This window comes from Musca vetustissima, unplaced genomic scaffold (assembly GCF_032173495.1).
Source record: "Musca vetustissima isolate MV318-11 ecotype Yass unplaced genomic scaffold, APGP_CSIRO_Mvet_v1 utg10292, whole genome shotgun sequence".
Classification (NCBI taxonomy): domain Eukaryota; kingdom Metazoa; phylum Arthropoda; class Insecta; order Diptera; family Muscidae; genus Musca; species Musca vetustissima.
The window spans coordinates 121,512-146,205 of record NW_026880106.1 but is presented as its reverse complement, the minus strand read 5'-3'; the positions used below and the strand labels follow the sequence as shown (position 1 = coordinate 146,205).

The 24,694-nt window shown below is 32.8% G+C and overlaps 2 protein-coding genes across 2 annotated transcripts; one reads left to right on the top strand and one right to left on the bottom strand.

The window, feature by feature from the left end:
- The first annotated feature begins 9,482 nt into the window (after nucleotides 1-9,482).
- Nucleotides 9,483-24,560, top strand: LOC133325488 (pre-mRNA-processing factor 19). Its single transcript, XM_061534231.1, has 4 exons — nucleotides 9,483-9,501; nucleotides 9,579-10,597; nucleotides 10,660-11,000; nucleotides 24,392-24,560. The coding sequence occupies exons 1-4, from the start codon at nucleotides 9,483-9,485 to the stop codon at nucleotides 24,534-24,536; spliced, it is 1,524 nt and encodes a 507-aa protein (XP_061390215.1). The 3' UTR covers nucleotides 24,537-24,560.
- Nucleotides 12,683-23,102, bottom strand: LOC133325491 (uncharacterized). The gene is made up of 10 exons (XM_061534234.1): nucleotides 23,057-23,102; nucleotides 15,678-15,754; nucleotides 15,491-15,600; nucleotides 15,238-15,370; nucleotides 14,991-15,182; nucleotides 14,713-14,925; nucleotides 14,562-14,660; nucleotides 14,354-14,487; nucleotides 14,140-14,287; nucleotides 12,683-12,859 (listed from the first exon to the last, which is right to left on the bottom strand). Exons 1-10 carry the CDS (start codon nucleotides 23,100-23,102, stop codon nucleotides 12,683-12,685), a joined length of 1,329 nt encoding a protein of 442 aa, XP_061390218.1.
- Nucleotides 24,561-24,694: the final 134 nt, after the last annotated feature.

Genomic DNA, 24,694 nt, shown 5'->3' with positions numbered 1-24,694 from the left:
CCATTCAGATCAGATCAGTGTGTTTATATAAATTTGTTTCGTAGAGTAGAGTTCAAATGAATGATTCACTAAAAAGAGCCGTCCAGCCAGCAAGGGTAGCTCACATTCAGAGTTTGCTAATTACAACCCTGTAAACCTGAGGTGAAAGCAAACGAGCCGAGGACAAACGTCGTGTTTACGAATGAGGTCAAAGCAAACGAGACGAGGACCAACCAAAAGCTGATCACGATTTGAACACTTGATCAGCTGTTTGTAGTTCCGGAACGAACTAGTTCATTGAATGACACTTCGTTTTGTTATTTACCATGGTACAATTATAAAAGGTAACAGCAAATCCCAGCTGATTTGATTCCAACGTAATACTAGTGTCAATATGGATTTGACAATTTATGTTTTTAAAAACCACCCAACAGGAAAATTGGGAACGCATACAATTTGAAATTGTTCTTGATTAAATGTGCTCCCGTATTCAATTTACTCAATCTGCCTGCTGGGAAAGTTTGAGGAAGCAAATCTTTCTTCATTGAATAACTCGCAATTCCCTGCATTTTCATATGTGTTACACATATAAGTGGCAATGGCTCAATTATAGGAAAGATGTGGAAGCGATAGAAATATAAATTTGATAGATTTTCATTCATGTTTTTCAAATTTTATTTTGGGGATTCAAAAATATTTCATTTTCAAAATAAATATAATTTATTTGTTTGTTTACATTTTTCTGTCAAATAACGTTGACACTAGTATAACTTACAAAAACAAATTTCCATGTGGTTGTTGTATCGTTTGTTGTACAACAACACTTGCTGTTACCTTTTATTATTATACCATGGTTATTTACTATAACATGATAACACATTGTCATATGGGCTATAAAATAAGAGAATTTACCTTCTCGTTTACATCGTACTGGATTTAACTAAAAGGATTTAATTAAATAGTATAATAAGTAATAAACGAAGTATAATTGGAAAATTTTGCCAAATTTCCGGAACATAATTACATTACATAAAATCACACGCATAGATATATTTAATATATTAAATTTATAATATAAATTTAATTAATTAAATTGATTGCGCTTATCAGGTTCGTGCACCTTCTTTAATTTTAATTTACGCTGTTTTAAAATCGATGATTTGTATAGGTTCTGAATGATTTCCATATAATAGATATAATAGCCCCAATTTTACTTGACATCTCAACGCGAGCATTCTGCTTAACCCTTCAAAAAGTTAAAATATATTTAACTCCGCAGCGCATCGCACATCAACTTCAATCGTTAACGGCTAAGCAGAATGCTCGCGTTGAGTTATCCGTCGCGTTATATGTTATCGAAAATACAACAATCACAAGGAAACGATAATACAAACGCTCGAAGTTGATGTGCGCTGCGCTTCGGAGTTAAATATATTTTAACTTTTTGTGTGCGTTAAAGCGATAACAAAAAACGCTCAACGCCAACATTCTGTTTAGCCCTTGACGCACCGTAAAATGTTATCACGACAACAACGGCAGCGGTAATGGTGTTTTTACACGATATGTATTTTACATATGTGCTGTCACTTATTTCATCCATATGTAATTCTTTATGTGTGTCAAAATTAGCAACGTACACAAAACTTTTATTTTTTGTGTTCAAATCGGCATATGTATTTTACATATGACATAACCTATAAAAAAAAACACTTTTATTTTTTCTTAGATCAACATCATTTTTTATTTAACACCTACAAATGAAATAATAATTTGTAATTGTTGCCTTTTCATCCTTTTCTTTGACTTGCAATTGAAATATTTTCTTTCAACAATGTGTTTCATTCAAACAGCGGATTTCCTATGTTTCACATACGAAAATAGAGTGCGTCCTTTTGACACACCTCATACAAATAAAAAAATATTGAGTTATTACGCAAAAAATAATTTTCAAAATTTAAAACAATTATTTTTATTTTATGTATTCACTCCTATACTATAACAATGGAAAGTAATATTTCATTTATTTGTTCCAACAAACCATAAAAAAATCGAGATCGTGTCAACTCCAAAATTTTGCACAGCATAAGTCATGGTACCCCTGGTCAGAGCTGATATTCCACATCATTTATGGTATAAAATCGTTTAGTAAAATAGGTGACAACTATTTAGAGTTTTGCCAAATTCTCTTTCAAAACAATAACGGTACTTTCCATATTTCCAAAAGCATTTGCTTAGTGCAACAAGTGAAAGCAAGTATTTTTTAAAATGCCTTGAAAGGAACTAACTATTGAAGAACGAAAAATAATAATTAGTAACCATGAAATGGGAAAATCCTATTCCGAAATAGGTAAAATGATAAACGGAACCCAAACAGCAGTCCAAAAAGTGGTTAATCGATACAAAAAAGAAAATATAATTGAAAATAAACCGCGATCAGGCCGTCCCAGGAAGCTCATCATCAGAGAAGAACGAAAAATTGAAATCATACAATTTCTAATAAGGCCCAACTCAAAGAAATACTTTTGACAGAATGGGGTAAAATATCGTCGGACTACACTAAAAAACTTGTATACTCAATGTCCGAACGATTGAATGAAGTTTTAAAACTCAAGGGATATCCTACCAAATATTAATTAAGTCAATTTAATTGTAAAAATTATGTAATATTAAATAATTCATTATTTTTCTCTAGGGGTACCAAGACTTATGCTGTGCAAAAATATGGTCGATTTGGTTTTATATTTTGTTTTAATAAAAAAATGAAATATTACTTTAATTTGTTGTAGTATAGGATTGAATACATGGAATAAAAATATATATTTGAAATTTTTTGAATTACTTTTTGAGGAATTACTGAATATTTTTTGACTTGTATGGGGTACCATGACTTTTGCTGCTCACTGTATGCAAAATACATATCGTGTAAAAACACCATAATATGTTTTATGGCATGTACAGACGAGCGTCGCTCTCTCATTCGTTGTTCGACCCTTAATTATGAAGTAATTACTTAGTTCCCATACAAAATGTTCTGCCTTTCAGCCTTACCCAAAAATTCAACTAGCTCGTCCGACGTTTTTCACCACAAAAGTAGAACACATGTACATATTTATATGAATGTTACCGAAATACGTCGTCGTACGAATTTTCAAAGTTGAAAAAATTCAACTATGACAGAACGTAGTTTTGTTTTTTTTTTTTTTGTTGAAAAAATAAACAAAACTTCAAAACATATATTTTTTTCAATAAGAATATAAAATATTTGAACACCTTTTTTAATTTCTTAATTTTATTTCGCGATTTTATTCAGTTCGCTAAGAGAAATGGGTCCGACGTATTTGGGTAATACGGCCGTACAAAACATTTTGCCATAGTGGGGAAGTTGAATATTTTTGTACGCTTCGTTGAATTTTAGGTAATGTTGTTAAAGGTAAATAGATATCGGTTCATACTATAGTCAGGATAAAGAAAATTATTTTTTCTATTTAGATCCATATATGATTCACGCAAATATGTAAGAATTTTGGTATGAAACAAGAAACAAATACGACGTTTATATTAGAACTATTTACCGGGTTAACCTACACTATGAAGATTTATTTGACATATATACAATGAAATTGATAATTTGAATCCACTGGGTTAACGAAATCCGATAAAATGTAAACGCCGTAAAAAAAGTTTGAAATAAATAAACTCTGATGACATGAATTAAGAATAGTGTTGTATGAACGGGTTAATTCTTGTATGTAATTCTGAGAGCGAACTACGTTGTTCGAATACCCGTCAGAACATGGCATTATTTTACAACGTTACCTGAATTCTAAAATGTTCAACTTCCCCACTAACTAATCAAATCGCAAAACAAAATTAAAAATTGTAAAATGTGTTCAAATATTTCACATTTTTATTAAAATATATTTTGTTTCTTTTTTTCTTTTCAACAAAGGAAAACAACAAAACTACGCACTGTCATAGTTGCTACTTGCAACTATTATAATGAAGGTATATATGTGAAAACATAAACGTAAAAGTGAGAAGGCTTGCTCTCGGCCAAAACGGTTACTGGCAGAGCATTTGACGTCTGCCAAAATAAATAATCTTAAAAACTACATAACAAAAACAATGTTGTGTCTGCTTCAACATGATAAACAGAGCGTTTACAAATGTAAACAAAAGAGTGTGTGAAAAAGAATTTAACAATGAGTGGTCAATTAAGACAAAGTGAACATATATAAATATAAAAATTGAAACTTAAAATATATATATCACAGAAAATACGAATTGTTCGGGATAACAAAACTAGTGTAAATGAATTAAAAGAACTTATAAAATATCACAGTTGATTCGATTGCACAGGTTTAAATAATAATATCATATTTTGTTAGCCTCTATGTGTTCCTGGGCTTGTTTTAATATAAAACTGTGCTGTGGTACTGTCTGGAACCGGATCCAATATTTCATTTAAAATGCCAATTGTGGAGAGGTATGAAGATGATGTCTCTGTCATAAATTTCATTCATCAATATGTTATCGTGAGATGGGAGCTTCTCGACGAAGCGTTTTTGGAGGTGAAGGGCATAAAAACGCAATGGTTCAACTCCAGAGGTGTCGTAAATGTATGTATTGGAAAACATTTTCGTTTGATTTTCATATTTCTTATTTATACATTTTCTCAATATTTTCCGTTCGAAAATCTCCAATTCTTTCATGACCGATGGTTTGATGGAAAACCAAATTGGAAATCCGTATATAATAGCTGACCGAATGGCAACATTGTAGAGGAGGATTTTGGTTTTTTGTGGTAAGTACTTGCTATTAAATAGATGCGATAAAGAACCAACTAATTTCTTCGCTCTGTTTATTGTAGATCTCACATGTGTGTTAAATTTCAGCAGCTTATCAAAAGTAATTCCGAGATATTTTATGCCTTACTCTGTGGCACCACATGTTTTGCGCACTTTCCCGATGCATTTCGTATGCAAATAGCTTGGGATTTTAAAGCATTAATACGTATTCCCCACGTTTTATAATATTGATTTATTACGTGCAAATGTTCTTCCGCTTGATGTAATGCTTGTTCTGGGGAACGGTTGTGCGCATATATTAAACAGTCGTCCGCATACAGAATTGCTTTCGAGTTCAGCGTGGTGTGAGGAAAATCATTAAGGAATAAATTGAAGAGGAACGGAGCCAGAACACTTCCTTGAGGAACTCCACTGTTTACTGGACCATAATACATGTTAAAATTCGTAAAGTTCCATCGGGAAATTTGCGTATAACAAAATTCGAAATTCCATCAACACCACTTGATTTTTTATTACTAATTCTTAGAATAATTTCCTTTATTTTTTCAGGTTTGGTGAAATGATAATCATCGTCATTTAAAATTGCGTTAAATTGGTTGTCAAATGTATAGATTCGTGGAACTGTGGATGTGAGATATGACGAAATTGTAGATTGAAGAACCTCATCCCGGAATTCTGGAACAGTTTCACGGAAGCAAGACGAATAATATTGATGGAATTGATTTGCTATTTCGGATGAGTTGGACACAGTGCTATTGTCAACACGCAATTGCTGACAAAAGGGGGATTTCCTTCTACTGCTAAACTTATAGATTTCCTTAAAAGCGGACGGACGGACGGTTTGATATTTTGTAGATGATTGTTAAATATATTTGCTTGTTCAATTCTAATTGACTCTTTTATAATAATTTTTAGTAGCTGAATTTGTTTTGATATTATGCGATACTCACTGCTCAATCTATTTCCAGTTCGGTGAAATATCTTTTTTAATTCTTTTTGCCATTGGAATTTCACCTTGTATAGCTTTTTGGATCTATCCGAAAGCGGAAACAGGCCATTTCTTATTGTGACACTTTGTGTGTGGGCATCGTGAATGGAGTTGAAACAGCTGTTGAAGTCATCAATTAATCCATCGATTTCGTCGTTATTGAGATTCGTTACTGGCAGAGGTAAAATTAATTGAGATGCATTATCAAAATCTCTTCGAAAATTTTCCCAGTTTGTGTCTTTGTAGGAAGTATACGATTGGAGAACATTTAAAATTAGATCAGAACAATTCAACTTGATTGATAGCTTCAGCGGGAAATGATCGGAAAACGTGGGTAATGATGAAATTGAAAAAATCGGTGTAATATCTGTTAATTTGGAGCTGATCAGAAAATGATCTAGATAAGATGGCCCGTTTGGAAAAGATGGTGACACATCGCAGACACGAACCACATCTAAAGAATTGGATTGCAGCCAAGACTTCAAAATTTTGCCATTGGAGTACTCAGCAGAATCATTCCATTCTGGATTTCTGGAATTTAAATCTCCGCCCAGTATAAATCCATCAAATTGTGCACATATTTGCAGGATTTTATCAAGATCAGCTTCTAAGTGTTGAGCAGGACAATTTCCCGGAACGTATAGGGATCCAAGGGCAAATTTCCTTCGGACTTAATTTTGTAAAGCTTCGATTTGTAGTATACATACGTTTATACTAACATCCCTGATATCTATTTTCGTGTATTGTATGGATTTTTTGATAAGAATGGCGACTCCAATAGGTGAGTTGTCAATAATAGCGTTGTATCCGTCGACTCTAATCTTTCTGTTTCATCGTAGGTGACATTCTTGGACAAATCCTACATCGATGTTATTGTTAAGAAGCGTTTTTTGGAGATCTATTTGTCTACTTTTATCAAAAAGAGACCGCACATTGAATGTTAATAAATTAAACATTCTATGGATCATATTGCTGCTTAACTTTTTTAAGAATTCGCAGAAACTCTTCTTTGGCTTTTGAATTTTCCATATTTTCAAATTCGTTCAAGAATATAGATATTTCTTGTTCCAATGTCATTTCCTCGGGTTCCAGGAAAAAGTTGGCCAGTTTTAAGAAATCCTCCACTATTGACGGTTTCTGGTTATTTTTTTTGAAGTGGCTCGCATATGTCTTTTGTTGTGTAATAAAAGACATGCTCACTGCATTGTTTACATTTCTGATAGCGGTGGCTTTTTCTTCTTGCAATTTTTTGTTTTTGTTGCTTTTGGTTGCAACGTATTTCTTATAGGCAGGACAGCCTTTGAAATTAGCAGGGTGCCCAAACTTTCCGCAGTTTATACAGAAGGGTTCTGATGTATCAGTATGCACTCTCTGACATTGTCCCGGTTCGTGAGATTTATCACATTTTACGCATTTATGAACCGAGTTGCAATTTCGGGAAATGTGGCCCCACCTCTGGCATCTATGGCATTGAATTTCGCCTTCTTTTTTCTTGGGTTTTTCCCAACTGACGTCTTGTTTTAAGAAATCCTCCACTATTGACGGTTTCTGGTTATTTTTTTTGAAATGGCTCGCATATGTCTTTTGTGGTGTAATAAAAGACATGCTCACTGCATTGTTTACATTTCTGATAGCGGTGGCTTTTTCTTCTTGCATTTTTTTGTTTTTGTTGCTTTTGGTTGCAACGTATTTCTTATAGGCAGGACAGCCTTTGAAATTAGCAGGGTGCCCAAACTTTCCGCAGTTTATACAGAAGGGTTCTGATGTATCAGTACGCACTCTCTGACATTGTCCCGGTTCGTGAGATTTATCACATTTTACGCATTTATGAGCCGAGTTGCAATTTCGGGAAATGTGGCCCCACCTCTGGCATCTATGGCATTGAATTTCGCCTTCTTTTTTCTTGGGTTTTTCTCAACTGACGTCTTGATACCATATATTACGGATATGGGAGACATCCCCTAGGCTCTTGCCCGGTAGCAAAGAAACCAGAAACAATCCTGTGCTAAGTCCGTTTTTTAGTGACATAGGCGTATTGAATTTTGTCACCGATGCGACTGTGTCTGGCACTATATGATCTAGCTCAGTTTTAATTTCGTCAGCATCATTGTATGAATGCAGGCCTCTTAAAACTAGTCCAACCTGTTTCATTTCTTTTGGAGTAAATGAATACGAGTGAATGCCTTTCGCTCTCAAAATGGCCATCATAGATGTATGCACCTTGGGGTCTGCAAAGTACAATTTGCTTTTGTTCTTGCTAACATTTTTAATTTTGAACCCAAAGTCTGGAATAGATTCTCTGAGAGTGTCAACAAGTGCCTTGATGTTAACGTTGAACACAAAAATGGGGGGGCACCATTTTGTTTTTGGTTTCGATTGTTCCTTTTTGTTCTTTTTCAGTGTTTGTGATTCAATCGCAGCTTTTGGACATTGAATATTAACGTCAGCTAGAACGCTGAGAATTCCAAATCTGTTGTTATCCTGAGGATCATGATTAGCTAGTTTTTCTTTTAGCTCGGAAATGTCGATGTTTAATGGTGAGATTGCACTATCAATGCGCAGCCTCTTGCGTTCATTTGCATTGTTAGTTTTTGATGATGTCTTGTATAAAGAATCTACACAATCATTTTTGTTTGCAGTTGTAGCTACTACTTCCGCAACGTCAAAATCCATATCTGGCAAAGATGCAGGCATCATTAATGCAAGCTGATGCACTTCTGATGCCTACCAATTTGAATCTTCCAGTAAAATTTAAAATAAAAATTTAATTATTTTTCCGCTCAAAAAAATTACGTCCAATCCAAAAGGGATATGTAGATCACTACGTAGTGCAACGCACATCAACTTCAATCGTTAATGTTATCGTTTCCTTGAGGTTGCTCAAGATCTATTAATAAGGTCACCAAGATAGCAATCGAAATCGGAAAACAGCTGTTTTTTCTCAAGTCTAATGTCAAAAATTTCGACTTTGTTTACGTTTTCATAATGGAAGTCAATTCACAATAATGCATTTTGACAGCATACTTGAGAGGTATCGATAATCAGCTGGTCTCCCTTGGTGACCTTATTTATAGGCCATGAGGTTGCTGTATTTTCGATAACACATAACGCGACGGATGGCTCTGCTTAGCCCTTTAAGGGCCAAACAGAATGTTCGCGTTGAGCGTTTTTTGTTATCGCGTTAACGTGCGTTATTTTAACGCACGCAAAAAGTTAAAATATATTTAACTCCGAAGCGCAGCGCACATCAACTTCGAGCGTTTGTGTTATCGTTTCTTTGTGGTTGTTGTATTTTCGATAACACATAACGCGACGGATGGTTCAACGCGAGCATTCTGATTAGCCCCTTAGGCTCCAATAAAAAGTTCGTCCGATGATTTCACTCGAGCTGTCAAAATGCTTTCAATTTTGAATTAGTTGTGTGAAAACGTAAACAAAATATTTGCAGATTGGGGATTTAATCCCAAATTGTCGATAATGAATGCTTCTGACACGACCTGTTTATTGGAGCCTGGACTCTTCAATACAGAAAATCGATTAAACGATTAGTCGAAAGTCGATTTACTTATCCCTACTCGAAATAACGAGGTAGCGCGGAGCGTTTGTAGCGTTTGTATTAAAACTCCTAAAATAATTAAAATAATAAAAAATAAAATAGTTGCATTGTGAAGACATTAGCATTATTTTGTAAAGCAGAATCGGGCAAAATGTCGTTAATTTGTGCAAGTATGTAATGGTTTTTTGATTAAAGACCAATGTTTTTACCGGTAAACGTTTATGCTTACCCTATTTATCACTTTTAGTTACAAATGAAGTTCCAGACACCCCAGTGATTTCTCCTCATTCTGGAGCCATCTTCGAAAAGCGTATAATAGAGAAATATCTATTGGAAAATGGATGCGATCCCATCACTGGACAGGAGATGAAAGCCGAAGAACTTATCGAAATTAAGACGCCACCAATTGTGAAACCCAAGCCGCCGAGCGCCACAAGTATACCGGCCACGTTGAAAACCCTTCAGGACGAATGGGACGCCTTAATGTTGCATTCATTTACCCAAAGACAACAGTTGCAGACTACACGTCAGGAGTTGTCACACGCTTTATATCAGCACGACGCAGCATGTCGTGTAATTGCTCGTCTCAACAAAGAAGTAGCCGCGGCACGAGAAGCCTTAGCCACTCTAAAGCCCCAGGCTGGAATAGGATCTTCTGCTGCTCCTACTTCTATCCCACAACCTGCAATTGCTTCCGAAGCTGCAGGAGTTGCCACACAACCGATTGAACAGGCGGGTATGAGCGCCGACGTAATTCAAAAGTTGCAAGATAAAGCCACAATTTTGACACAAGAAAGAAAGAAGCGTGGTCGCACAGTTCCAGAGGAGCTGGTTACTCAAGAGCAGATTAAAACATTTTTAACAACTGCTTCTCACCCGGGCTTACACTCTGCCTCTATTCCTGGTATCTTAGCACTGGACATTAATTCAGCGGACCACAGCAAAATATTAACAGGAGGAAACGACAAAAATGCAACAGTTTTTAACAAAGACACAGAACAAGTTGTCGCAATTTTAAAGGGACACACAAAGAAAATTACTAAAGTAATATATCACCCTGATGAGGACACTGTTATTACTGGTTCTCCTGACATGACTATACGCATTTGGAATGTACCATCGTCCCAAACGCAGTTGCTGTTAAGATGCCACGATGGACCAGTTACTGGTTTATCTCTACATCCCACTGGAGACTATGTACTATCTACGTCATCCGACAAACATTGGGCTTTCTCTGATATAAGAACAGGACGTTTACTGACGAAGGTTTGCCCCATTTTTTACTCATATTTTTAGGAAACTCATACAAATTTTATTACTTTGAATAGGTTATAGATACAGCCGAAGTTGGTCTAACGACTGCCCAATTCCATCCTGATGGTTTAATTTTTGGAACTGGCACTGATGATTCCCAAGTCAAAATTTGGGATCTAAAAGAACAAAGCAACGTGGCAAATTTCCCAGGTCACACTGGACCCATTTCCGCTATATCTTTTTCAGAAAACGGCTACTACTTGGCAACGGCTGCTGATGACGCTTGTGTAAAATTGTGGGATTTGCGAAAATTAAAAAATTTTAAAACAATTCAACTAGACGACTTTTACACTGTCAAAGATTTATGCTTCGATCAGAGTGGTACTTACTTGGCCATAGCAGGTTCCGATGTTAGGTAAGTAATCGAAAATAAAATATTTGGAAAACTAGAGAAAAAATAATCGCAAACAGTAAATGAAATGCGGTTTCTTAGCCAAACCATTTAATGTTACAATACATGTTTTGTTCCTAACACGAATAAACAAAATAGGCAGTGTTCGGCTGTTCTCAATGTATTTGTAATAAAAGTACAATTCGCAAACTCCCTCAATCCATACTCCATACTGTCGAATTTATGCCCTTTATAGCACACACAAAAGAATGTCGCTTGTAACGAATGGTGATTTCCCCATGTTATGTGTACTGTACATATTGTTGCCAATTTTTATAAATTTTACAGATTTTTTTTCTGTAAATGATTTTATCAGTGCATAATTTACGAACCAAGGGCTGTTCAAATTTTACCATAGTTCATGATTTAATTATGTGAATACCACTGTATATCACCCACATTTTATTAATTGTAAATTCGCCGGTCCCTTGATCCTCGTTATAAGCGATTTCTCTAATAATTAATTTCTTCTTATTCAATGTAGTCCATGCATCAAAGATAATATTTTTGCACATACGATGAATACAATTAAAGATTATGTCTAATATAATCTATACGGTAGTACAGTACACCTGCTACAACAAGTTCGTTTGCTGCCGTTTTTAAATACAGAGTAATATTTTTTGGTACATGACCAATAGTATATATTGGAAAGAATTATGCCTACTAAACATCTACGCGATTTAGAAGTTCTTTATTTGTTGTTGTAGCAGCCCTACTGCTTTTACAAATGAGCTGAGGTGGCACACGTTGGCCGAGTGAGACTCGGGTCGTTTCAGATCATAGACCCCTCTGTCGTGGAAACGAGGAGTTCACTACTAACTTTTTTAGGTTAGCCATGTGTGTACTTCTCCTCTACCTTTTGGTGTTCCCTAATCAGAATTCATTCATTGTCAAAGATTTTGTGGCATCTTGGTCGACATATCTTTGGTAATATCTTATTGCCGTTTGACTTTATTTTCCTTACTGTCTAGTTTCTTTGTTCTTCTCCCAGAAAAATAATCTTATATATTCAATTAAAAATATTTAGGAAAAAATATAAAAGTGCTTATTTTTAATATATCGCTCATTTGCTGCAAGGCAGGCATAACTTAAAAAAGCGATTTTCAGAAAATGCGTTTTAAGTTTTCAATTTGCTCACACTTTATATGGGACAGTGTGTTTTACACAACATGAGGTCTATTACAGCAAACAGTCGTGCATCATTAACTCGAAAATCACGTTTTTATGAGTTATGCCTCTCTTGCAGAAAATGAGCTGTATGTTAATTTAATTTAAAGATCGATTTAGTTATTCTAAAAAATACAATACGTTTAGGAAACTTGATAATGAAAAGGAGGTAGACTACTAGTAAAGTATTGTTTTTAAAATTATATATTTGTTAAAAGTCGCAGAATAGGGCCACAGATGTAATAAGACACAAATAAAGTTTTGTGTACCTTGAAGTGAAATTGAAATTATGATTTGCATACAATTAACTGTTCAATAAAAAATAGTTGTCAATTGGTAATAGAAATTCACAAAACAGCAATTAGTTTATTTATTCGAAAAAATACAATAAGTTTAGGAAACTTGATAAAGAAAAGGAGGTAGACTACTAGCAAAGTATTGTTTTTAAAATTATTTATTTGTTGAAATTCGCAGAATCATTTTTCTCGTAAAATATCGTGTTTTTTATAATGCTTCATCCAATTGTGTAGACGATTTTGTTTTATCAGTGCACGCCGTGAAAAGTCCTTCTGCATTTCTAAACGTTTTCTTACACCCATTTCAACTTGTTTGCATTTATCTGGAGTATATCTTTCCAAATCATGTAAAAGATTCTGCAATTAAAAACGAAATCAAAAATTTAAATCACAGCAACAGGTTATTTTGCACGAACAGAATTTAAATGAGCTATTTTTACGAGATGTAAGTTCTCAAAATAAATGTATATGAAAAATAATGTTTAAATGGTAAAAACAATCATAGTAATTTAGCTTATAATATGAGTTTCAAATTATTATTAATTACACTGTGCTACAAAATAACAAAAAATTTTTTTTCAGGGGTTCTAATGTACCAATTCTGTTTAGTTGGAGTCTCTGGACCACGAAAATACCTTTGGTTTTTCTGGGTCACTTCGAAAATTTATTATATAACGGTAAATATAGAGAAAAACGTGGTTTCATGGATTTTCAATTTAAAACTCGAATAACTTATTTACTTTTTAACAGATTTATATTATTCTTTTTTCTTTCGAAGAGTACAATTTTTCCTTTCAAACAAGATATATATTTGGTAAATCGGTTGAGGATTGACTGAGTTACAGCGGTTGAAATGTGAAAAAATACGTATAAAATGACAAAATTTACTTTTCTTCGGGCTGTACAATGAAATTATGACATCAAGCCATATAAGTTTTATTATATTACGGGGAAGAAAATTAAATTAGCTTTCGAAAATGTAAAAATCTAAAAAATCGGTTAAAAAATGGATGACTTATACACATTTTTGTATTGATTCTATGCATATTCTCTAAAGGAAATATGGGTCTGTATCTTTTCATGTTACAAACCGTTATGTTTGCAACAGGCAAAAGGAAACGAGATAGACCCATAGTTCCTTTAGAGAATATGCATAGAATCAATAATTGTACTCTTCGAAAGAAAAGAAGAATAATATAAATCCGTTATAAAGTAAATAAGTTATTTATGTTTCAAATTGAAAATCCATGAAACCACGTTTGTCTCTATATTTACCGTTATAAAATAAATTTTCGAAGTGGCCCAGAAAAACCAAAGGTATTTTCGTGGTCCAGAGACTCCAACTAAATATATTTGGTACATTAGAACCCCTGAAAAATTTTCGTGTCGCACAGTGTTATTATTATTATTTTGCTCAATCGTGTATAATCGATTTATTTCAAATAAAAATGTACTGTCGATCCTCTAGATAATATTCTGTATTAACAGAAATTGTTTGTATATTTACATTCCGTCGGCCAAATTTCAAGTATTATATGTGTTTGTTCATATTTAATTACCTGTAAGTACCAATGGAGCTTTCCAATGTTTTCTAAAGTATCAACATCTCGTTCAGTGGTTGAAAGTGGTACACCTACCGGTGATGATGATTGACTCTTCTCCGCAGAAGTATTTTGAGATTTTGCTGTTATTGCACTTCTTGGAAAATCATTAGGTTTTGAAATTTTGTATTCAATGCGATGAAGTATTACTGGAACAATTGAATTAATCAACAATTGAAGTTTACTGAAAGAACACAACATTAACAGGGCATGAATAATAATTATGGCATCTAAAGTAAGAAATATATACTCTTTCTTTTGGCGCCTTTCAAAATCACATAAAATTGCCAGTGAGTGCTTCATTAAAGAATTTATACGGTTTTGGAGAAATTCGGTATCTACTAAAAATATAGGCTGCGTCACTCTTCTTGTAAATGTTTTTTCCTAATTCAGTAAAATAATTTATTGCTTTTAGCTTATTTTCCAAAAAAAGAGAAGAACTATGTATCAATTATTACCGATTTGTCATGAACAACAGACACCAGGTGGTTTAGTAAAGCCACCTGAGCAAATCGTCGATTATAATTGAAAATTTTTTGTCTTGTGCGTTCGTAACCCTGAAACAAAAAATACTTTTAAATACACATTTATTGCAAGTATTCGTAATACCTTGATCCATATATCGGCGTTAAGATGGTTTCTCTTGACTAGGTATGGTCTTACGACCTTATCCATATATATAATGATGTTGGAAACTTCACTTTGGCCTACTGGATTTTTTTCGTTTATTTCCAATTCAACAACATTTTTTGGAAGTGGGAGATTCCCCTTCACTTGGTCATTGTCTATGTCTTCAGGTGATATTATTTCGTCGAAATAGCTCTGTAAGAAATACCATATAGTCAAATTCACAAATATATTTATATTTATTCATTTTTACTACTTACAATTAATTTCAAAAGAAACAAAAACCTGGCGTACACTTCTTGCACTTCCATTAGGATTCGCTGATGATCTGCGGCTATATTTCTTAGTTCCTCACTTATTTTTAACTTTTGCAAATCCAGCCACTGTTTTTGTACTTGTTGCATTTCCTTAAAGGCACTTGATTCCATTTTGCGAAGGGCATTAAAAGCAAACTGATTTACATAATTATGTGAAATTGTCGGTATATTCTTTTTGTATAAATTTTACCTCTTGAAAGTCGGTAATATGTTGATATGCATTATCTTGGAAAGCCCTTTCCCTTTGCTTTTCTAAGTACTTTTGCTGTGTAGCATAGATAACGAATTTCTTTCGTGTTATTTCTCGCAGTCTTAATATATCTCTAGTGAGAACATTTCTTATTGTTATTGTGAGAATTAAGAACTCAAAATAGTGAATAAATAACAAACAACATGAAAAAAGAGAAAATTGTGCTGCATTCAAATGGAAAAGCACTACTTACGTTTTCATTCGAAACTTTTTAGTTATTCTTTGTAATGCAGCGTCCTTTGTATAATTCGGATCTATTGTAGTTACAACGCAAGGTGCTCGGGGATTTGCCACTTTTCCTTTCTGTAAGACAAAAGATTTTAATTCGAATATGACTCATCGTATTGAATGTTCATGTCTTTATTGTAACGAATACTTACGGCATCAAAGTCCTCAATGGTCAAATTTATTCTTTGAGGTTGGTCAGGATCTTTCAAATCCGAAGCCGCAAAAAAATCTGTGAAAATAAAAGGATTTTAACAGGCAATATATTTTTTACTTAATAATGGCAACACTTTTTAATTTGGAATTCATTGTTTGAAAAATAAATTCCATAAAATTGTATGCATGTCAATTGGCATTTTTTAAAAAATTAAAAATGTACACTCTCCAAAGATTTTAAGTATGTATTTTTAAGATGGACAATTCTTTTCATAATTGCATATAAATATACATGCAAGGTGTATTTAATAAGGTGTATGCATCAGATACAACAACAAATATTTTACGTTTCCACGACAGAGGGGTCTACGATCCGAAACGACCCGAGTCTTACTCGGCCAACGTCTGTCACCTCAGCCCATTGTGTAAAAGCAATAGGGCTGCTACAACAACAACAACAAATATTTTACAAAAACAACATTGTTGTTATAGAAATAAAATTGTCATGCTGACAATAAGTTTTTGACAAAAATAAACAAAAACAATTATAAATTAATTTTGTCAAGAACTATTCTTTGAGGGATAATGAATTTGTGTTATTGACGGTTTTAGGTCAGTGAAAAATAAAGTTTAAGACCTGGTCGCGATTAATTTAAAGTTTCCCACAATTAGTCCATGGCTCTTTGTGACGTTGTTTATATTGTGGATTACAATCTATTTTTTCTATGGAGTAGCTAGCTTCAAATCTTGTCTTCTTAAAGAAAATTGAACGACATAGATGGAAATTGTGTTGACCGTATAAAATCTTTCCATAGGCGTATTTAACTTCCGCCGTGAATTGTGACAAGCACCAAGGGGTCGATTTCAATATAGGCTAACATAATCTCCTCGATTTTATGAGTAGCTGAGATTTCTGGACAGATTTCCACACATAACATAAAATATGTGGACCAATCGGCGAACGGTTATAACTGAGCCTAGGTTTCCTTTCTGTCCCACTCTTTGGATGTAGTTTTCTTGAATTTTTAGTATTTAACAAGTGAAAAAGCGTTAAGTTCGGCCGGGCCGAACTTTGGATACCCTCCACCATAGATATACTGACAGGTACTTGAAATAAAAATATAGGGAATATACCAAAAAGTGTACCTATACCGACTTTTATACAAACCGATTATGGTTCTAAATATTGGACCAAATTTGTTTCAAAAATTTTTTGATTTCATCCAGACTTTGCCCATCTTATTATTTCTTCCAAAATTAGTTCAATTTCGAACATAGGGAATATAGGTCCACTCCTTCTGTTACCTCCCACACATGGGCTATGCCTAAATGTGGGTTACAGTTCATATATATGAATATATATATAAGGTTAACTATCGAACCTTATGTTTTAGTTTTTTTTTTTTTTTTTGTATCTTCCGCAGATGAAATGATTACAACAGAGTCTTAGAAACAAACCCAAACACGGAACAAATCATATAACTATTTTAATATAAACCAGTAAGGAAAGTGTAAAGTCGGACTGGGCCGACTATATGATACCCTTCACCACTTCGGGTATATTGCATATATGTATCCTAACAGATGTTGTCATTTCGAAGGAACATTGACATGATTGAACGAACTAAAATATGCGATCTTTATCTATAATTAAACCGACTAACTTCAATTCCAACACATGCCATTCTGCAACCTATTCCATATTTTTTAAATAGATTTAAAGCAAACTTTAGACACGCTATTTGGTATGCTTCACTGTTTAAATCTGAACCGATTTCAAGGAAACTTGGCAGTGATTAATTTATATTAATTTTAGTACGTTTTGTCTATCGGCATAGCTTTGGGTCTTTAGTGCACAATTTACATTAAATCGGAAGAAAAGAAATATGGCAGCTATATCTAAATCTGAACCGATTTTCACGAAACTTAACAACATCATTCTAGACTTAATTCAGCATGCTGTGCCAAATTTGGTGCAAATCGAAAAATATATAGGGACTTTGGTACGCCATTTACCTTAAATCGGACGAAAATATATATGGGAGCTATATCTAAATCTGAACCGATTTTCACGAAACTTAACACACATCATTCTAGACATAATTCATTACGCTATGCCAATTTTGTTCAAATCGAAAGATATATAGATATATATGCAAATTTCGTGCAAATCGAAAGAGATATAGGGACTTTGGTACACCATTTACCTTAAATCGGACGAAGATATATATGGAAGCTATATCTAAATCTGAACCGATTTTCACAAAACTTAACACACATCATTCTAGACCTAATTCATTACGATAAGTCGACTTAGCATGTTTTAAAGTTCTTTACGTTTTTAGATACTACGGTCCTTAATTTAGATTCTCTGCAATTTTGGTAATCATCGGCCAATCCAAACCAAAGTTATAAGCAAAAATGTACTTAGCATGGCACGTAAGATTTAAGAAACTTCCATACCATAATGTGGTAAGTACACTTAGCATATTTCGGCTTAGAACTTTTTGAATTATATCGAATGCTAAGTAGACTTAGTATATTACAGCACGGACTTTTTTATGACGAGTTCGCTATGTATACTTGGCATTGTCGTTATTTTATTTTTAGTGTTTCTAAGTTCACTTAGCATGATTTTCACCGAACTTCAAAAAGTAGTTTGTGTGTGTAAGTATACATAGCATACTATCCCAGTAGTTCGAGTAACTGGGTATGAACTAGTTATTTTACTAATTACCTGTAACTACCACTAGTTACCACATCATACCCTAGACTGGTGAATTTAACATGTGTATGTCATTGGGGAAGTCAATTGTCCCCTGCCTGCATTACAAGTAACCAGTCATTTGGGTAGATACCATTGTTAAGTATTATTCCTAGTTACAAATATGTAGCAAATTGGCTATTATAACAGTTTGGAAAATTAAATATATAAATGTTATACGGAATGTGTATTTTTTTATTTATTTCAAAATTTATATTGCACATAGTTTATGTTTCATTTTATCAGAATTTTAACGCCGTCATATTGACATTTGCATTTTTTTTGTGTCTTGACCGTTTTAACACCCGTTCTCTACGAAATATTGAAGCATCTGAAACAGAAAATTACAAAATACAAATAAAGGTATGGGTCATTTTGGAGAATATTTACCTATTCAAAAACTAAAGTTGATTTCTCAATCTGTTAGATGCTTCTGAAGTGACATCTATTGAAAATCTGTTAGATAATAATGTTGAAATATTACGTACATATGTATATATATATTTATTGTGTTGCATTAATAAAACTTACCCCAGATTTATCTTATGTATTTTTCCCGGATTTTTAATTCAACAGCACTTCATCTTGTATATCGTGGATATATGTACATGCCTTTTACGACATGCTTAAAAAGATATTTTTTTAAAAAATTGCTTTCAGAATTCTGAAAATTATAAAAAAAAAACCTGAAGAAAATGACAATTCCTTTTTTTGTCTTGTTTGTCGATTCACTACTTTTTACATTACCAGTAACTACAGAATTAGATAGCTTTTTCAATCAACAAATGAAGTCAATTGTATATTTTATGTTCCATTTTTGGATATAAAGTAACTAGATCACTAAGTAACTAGCTATATAACTATGTAATAGAGGATAATTGATATTTTTTGAACAACTGGGATAGTTTGGAAAAAATAGTCGACATTTAATTAAAGAAAATTTTCACATTTTTACAAATAATATGAGTTCGATTGCGCGGAAAAAGCTGAAATTGGCACAAAATATGTCAAAAGGTAATAGTTATTTATATTTAGTTTTATATTATGTTATTAATCTGATTTCGCTTCTTTTTAGCTATAATCTGCTTGAAAAATGTTAAATTTAGACGTGCTTCCAATGTTATATTTAAATTTCGTTAAAATCAGTAAAACACTCCATGTTCTATCTCACACCACTCCTGAGATAACGTCCGTAAACTTTGAGAGCTTCTCCTGAAAAACTCACTTTTCAGACTTAGTATACTATTCTTCGGAGGCGTCGATATAATATTGAAAATGTTTTTGACATTTTAGTTTACAAACAATAAAGAAAAAAGTTTGAAACCATATGATTGTCACTTACACCTTATTAAATACACCTTGTATACATGCATACATGGTACAATTATAAAAGGTAACAGCAAGTCCCAGCTGATTTGATTCCAACGTAATACTAGTGTCAATATGAATTTGACAAATTATGTTTTTAAAAATCACCCAACAGGAAAATTGGGAACGCATACAATTTGAAATTGTTCTTTATTAATGTGCTCCCGTATTCAATTTACTCAATCTGCCTGCTGGGAAAGTTTGAGGAAGCAAATCTTTCTTGAAGGAATTACTCGCTATTCCCAGCATTGTCATATGTGTTACACATATATATGGCAATGGCTCAATTAAAGGAAAGATGTGGAAGCGATAGAAATATAAATTTGATAGATTTTCATTCATGTTTTTCAATTTTTATTTTGAGGATTCGAAAATATTTCATTTTCAAAATAAAAATAATTTGATGATAATTTGTTTGTTTGTTTACATTTTTCTGTCAAATGAGTTGACACTAGTAGAACTTACAACAACAAATTTCCATGTGGTTGTTGTATCGTTTTTTGTACAACAACACTTGCTGTTACCTTTTATTATTATACCATGACATGCATATATGAGAAAGCATATACAGTGTGTGTAATAAGTATTTTGCCTCAATACAAATTTGACAAAATTCCAATATATACGCCTAAAGCCAGCATACTAAAGATGTAAAATGAATTATGTATGATAGCATGTGTTTGTGGACATATTTAGATCATATTTTTGCAAGAATCACTGCGAAAGTGCTATTGGTCTCGAAGATATCGGCCAAAATCTATACCAACCCAAAAATGATTATCACAAAAAAGTATTTTGCTTTTTATTATTATTATTGAAAAAAATATTCTATAACACACGCTTTGCCTTTTTATAGTTACCATGGCGGTTAACCACATACTATAAGCGATTTGGCGACGATTCCAATAAACCACGGCATTTTTTTCGCGAATCTCAAAATGAGAGTATTAAATATAGTCGTCGCGGCTTCAAAACATCCCAAATAAGTTTAGAATAATAAAAAGGAGATTTTGCAAAATATTTCGCGAGGACAGGACCTTAAAAACTATTAAAACCAAAATCCGATAAACAAATTATTTAAAAAATATCGCGAAATCCCATTTTTCTGACTTTGAAAACTTTAAGGTCCATTAATATTGATCTAGGAACCAATATATGCGATGAAAATAGCAATAAGGAGGTCAGGTTCAAAGATATGAACGCAAATGTGAGAAAACATTCGCGAAAAAAATGTCGTGGTTTATTGAAATCGTCGCCAAATCGCTTATAGTATGTGGTTAACCGCCATGGTAACTATAAAAAGGCAAAGCGTGTGTTATATAATGATTTTTGCAAAAATAATGATGAAAAGCAAAATACTTTTTTGTGATAATCATTTTTGGGTTGGTATAGATTTTGGCCGATATCTTCGAGACCAATAGGTCTTTCGCAGTGATTCTTGCAGAAATAAGATCTAAATATGTCCACAAACATATCCTATCATACATCATTCATTTTACATCTTTGGTATGCTGGCTTTAGACGTATATATTAGAACTTTGTCAAATTTGTATTGAGACAAAATACTTATTACACTCACAGTATGGGAAATTACAAATTTCTTTTAAAATTCTATGAAATAAAATTTAAACAAATTTTTTGTGATCACATTTATGATTTTTGATACATAGGTTAAGAAAAATATGCTGATTCCAAATCTGTTCGCGTTCACAAATTCGGATGCTGCACCCAGAAGTTATAGCGATTTTAAACTTGTATTTCAAATATAAATTCAATGAATTCCTATTTGTTGTAATTCGCGAATTTCTTCACAAATGGTTAAACACATTTGTTTTCTTTGCATACTTGTTAAATCACATTGAATTACGGTTAAATTGTCGCGAAAAACAAATAGAAGCATAAGGATATCTGAAAATAAAATAAATAAATACGTTTTTTGTCTTTTCGATTTTTAGTATGGTTAAGGGGATACGGTTTTGCTTTGATCTTCTAAAATATACGACGCTTTCTTCTTCAAATTCTTTTAGATGATTGTTAAATATCGGTATATTCATCTAATAACAGTTTCGAATGTAAAAATGACTAATATATTGCACTTACAATACATAAAAATGATCAATATTGAAAAGCATGCAATTCGCGGATTCGTTGAATTCAGTTGTTGCGCATGCGGTTTTCGTATAAACGGAATCAATCTCTTCCAATAATTATGAATTTTTCGATGTTTCATTTAGCGGCCAAAGTGTGCCGCTCGATGCAAAATGGCTAAAAATGACGCAACGTGCATTAGATTTTTATGCGCATCAGATTTCAGTAATCTCCTATGAAAATATACACAGGTACACCAATTTTAAAAAGATTGGTTAAGAACCGCGGATGTGCCGCCACAATCAATTTTGGATTAAATGCACATATTATTCGCGTATCGATGTATTTTTGGCCTATTTTCACACAGATTCGCGATTATGATAATACAAACATGAATATAGGTAAAATCAATTCGAACAATATAAGTTTTTGCAATTTTTCCTACATTCAAGATATCTATATCCACCGTTTTATTGGTCGGAATTGAACATGGCTGAACTTATTAGATTCGGCACGTAAAAAACTAAAATCACGCGGGGTTCAATGGCATTTGATTAGACCTTGTTAAATTTAGACTCAAAAAATAGGTTTTTTATAAAAATTTACGCACCAAATTTTCGTCTTTGGAATCTAATTGCAAAGAAGATACGGTGAGCACACTAAACGAAGCAAAATCACGAGTTCTACAATCCTATAATCAGTTTAGTCCATTATCTGGTTGCGCGTCCTAATTATAAGAACAATTCAAAAAACACCGAAAATTCGGCTTCAAAATGTCAGCATCCGTTTTGGGTGGATGCAGTGATTATATCGATAAATGGGATATTCTGCAACTTAGTCACTGATCACATATACGTGCGTTGTGTAGTTTAGCCACAAATCAGGAACGAACATAAAAAACTCGTTGGCTTCAACCCTTTCCTTCCTCCCAACTTGTTATTTATTACCATTATTTTATAATTCTGAGAAGAACACTTCATTTTATAGAAATGAATATAAACTATATGCAATATATTCATATTTGGCGAGTTATAAGCTTGCAAACCTCAGTTTCAAGGAATTTAAAACATTTTTGTAATTTCCCATATATATATATATATATATATATATGACTTCACTTCACACAATTGTTGAATGTAAAAGAATATGTGGAATTACCTTCATATTTTGAATAAATTTTATTTTTCCGTTTAAATTTTAACATTTTGACTCACAGTATGAAAGTTGAACTAGTGAATTGTATACACTAAGTGATGTTAAAAGGTTGCCATGGATGCAATATAAACTTTTTGTAGCTATGCGTAAAAGTTATATGTGTAACCATGGTACAATTATAAAAGGTAACAGCAAATCCCAGCTGATTTGATTCCAACGTAATACTAGTGTCAATATGAATTTGACAAATTATGTTTTTAAAAATAACCCAACAGGAAAATTGGGAACGCATACAATTTAAAATTGTTCTTTATTAAATGTGCTCCTGTATTCAATTTACAATTATAGGAAAGATGTGGAATAGATAGATATATAAATTTGATAGATTTTCATTCATGTTTTTCAATTTTTATTTTGAGGATTCGAAAATATTTCATTTTCAAAATAAAAATAATTTGATGATAATTTGTTTGTTTGTTTACATTTTTCTGTCAAATGAGTAGACACTAGTAGAACTTACAACAACAAATTCCCATGTGGTTGTTCACATCAAAACATTTTCGAAATAAAGCCTGTTTCACTTTTTGTTTAGCAAAAATTTTCTTTTAGATGACGCTAGATATGATTATATCAAGATTTAATCGAAATAAAATAAAAGAAAACTGAATGTTGGGACCTCTTGGTTTCGCCAAATATATTTCTCGTCCATTCTCCTTAATAGTATTTCAATCGATAAATCAATCAACAATTTAAAAATTTATCAATTATTTCTTTCTGTAAAAATTAAATTGTCGATAAATTCTCTCATGTTTTAAGAATGAGACGAATTTCTTTGTTGATCAGAGAGTTGAAAAACGTAGACAAATTTTTATTACATATGTCACTTTTTTACGCAACTCTTCTGCTGTTCCTTACGATTCTCGTTTAAATTTCTTAACCGTTTCCATACTTCTTACCTCACCCCCCCCCTCTCCCAAAAACTCAGCAAAGTTGCATACAAAAATTGATTGTGTAAAGATTTTAACGCGATTCACTACGGTGGTGACAATCATCGGTCAAATGAGTCTGGAGTATTTTTAATTTTTTTTACGATTGTTTGTGTTCATAGAAGGATTTTCGAGATTACATTGAGAGAAGTTCAAATATGTCACATTTAATTTAATGTTTATTATTATTATCGTCGGCCAAGTGAGTCTGGGAGTATTTTTAATTTCTTTTTTACGATTGTTCGTGTTCATATAAGGATGTTTGAGATTACATTGAGAGAAGTTCAAATATAAATCACATATAATTTAATGTTATTATTATTGTACTAAATCTATATGTTTTTCCTTTCAGAATATACTTGTGTAAACAATGGCAAGACTTGAAAATATTTAACGATCATACAGCACTTGCCACAGGAGTTCGATTTGGAAAACATGCTCAATACATTGCATCGACGAGTATGGACCGTACATTGAAGTTGTACGCCATAGAATAAACTTTGATTTTCAATTAAGTGTTTTTATATTTAGTAGTAAATGTCATCCTCTAGTTTTGATTATCAAATGGATTCTACACTTTTCCCAAAAAGTAAAACCTAAACATAAGATTAACTTACATATATATTCATAATAAACAAAAAGATACAAATTTAAT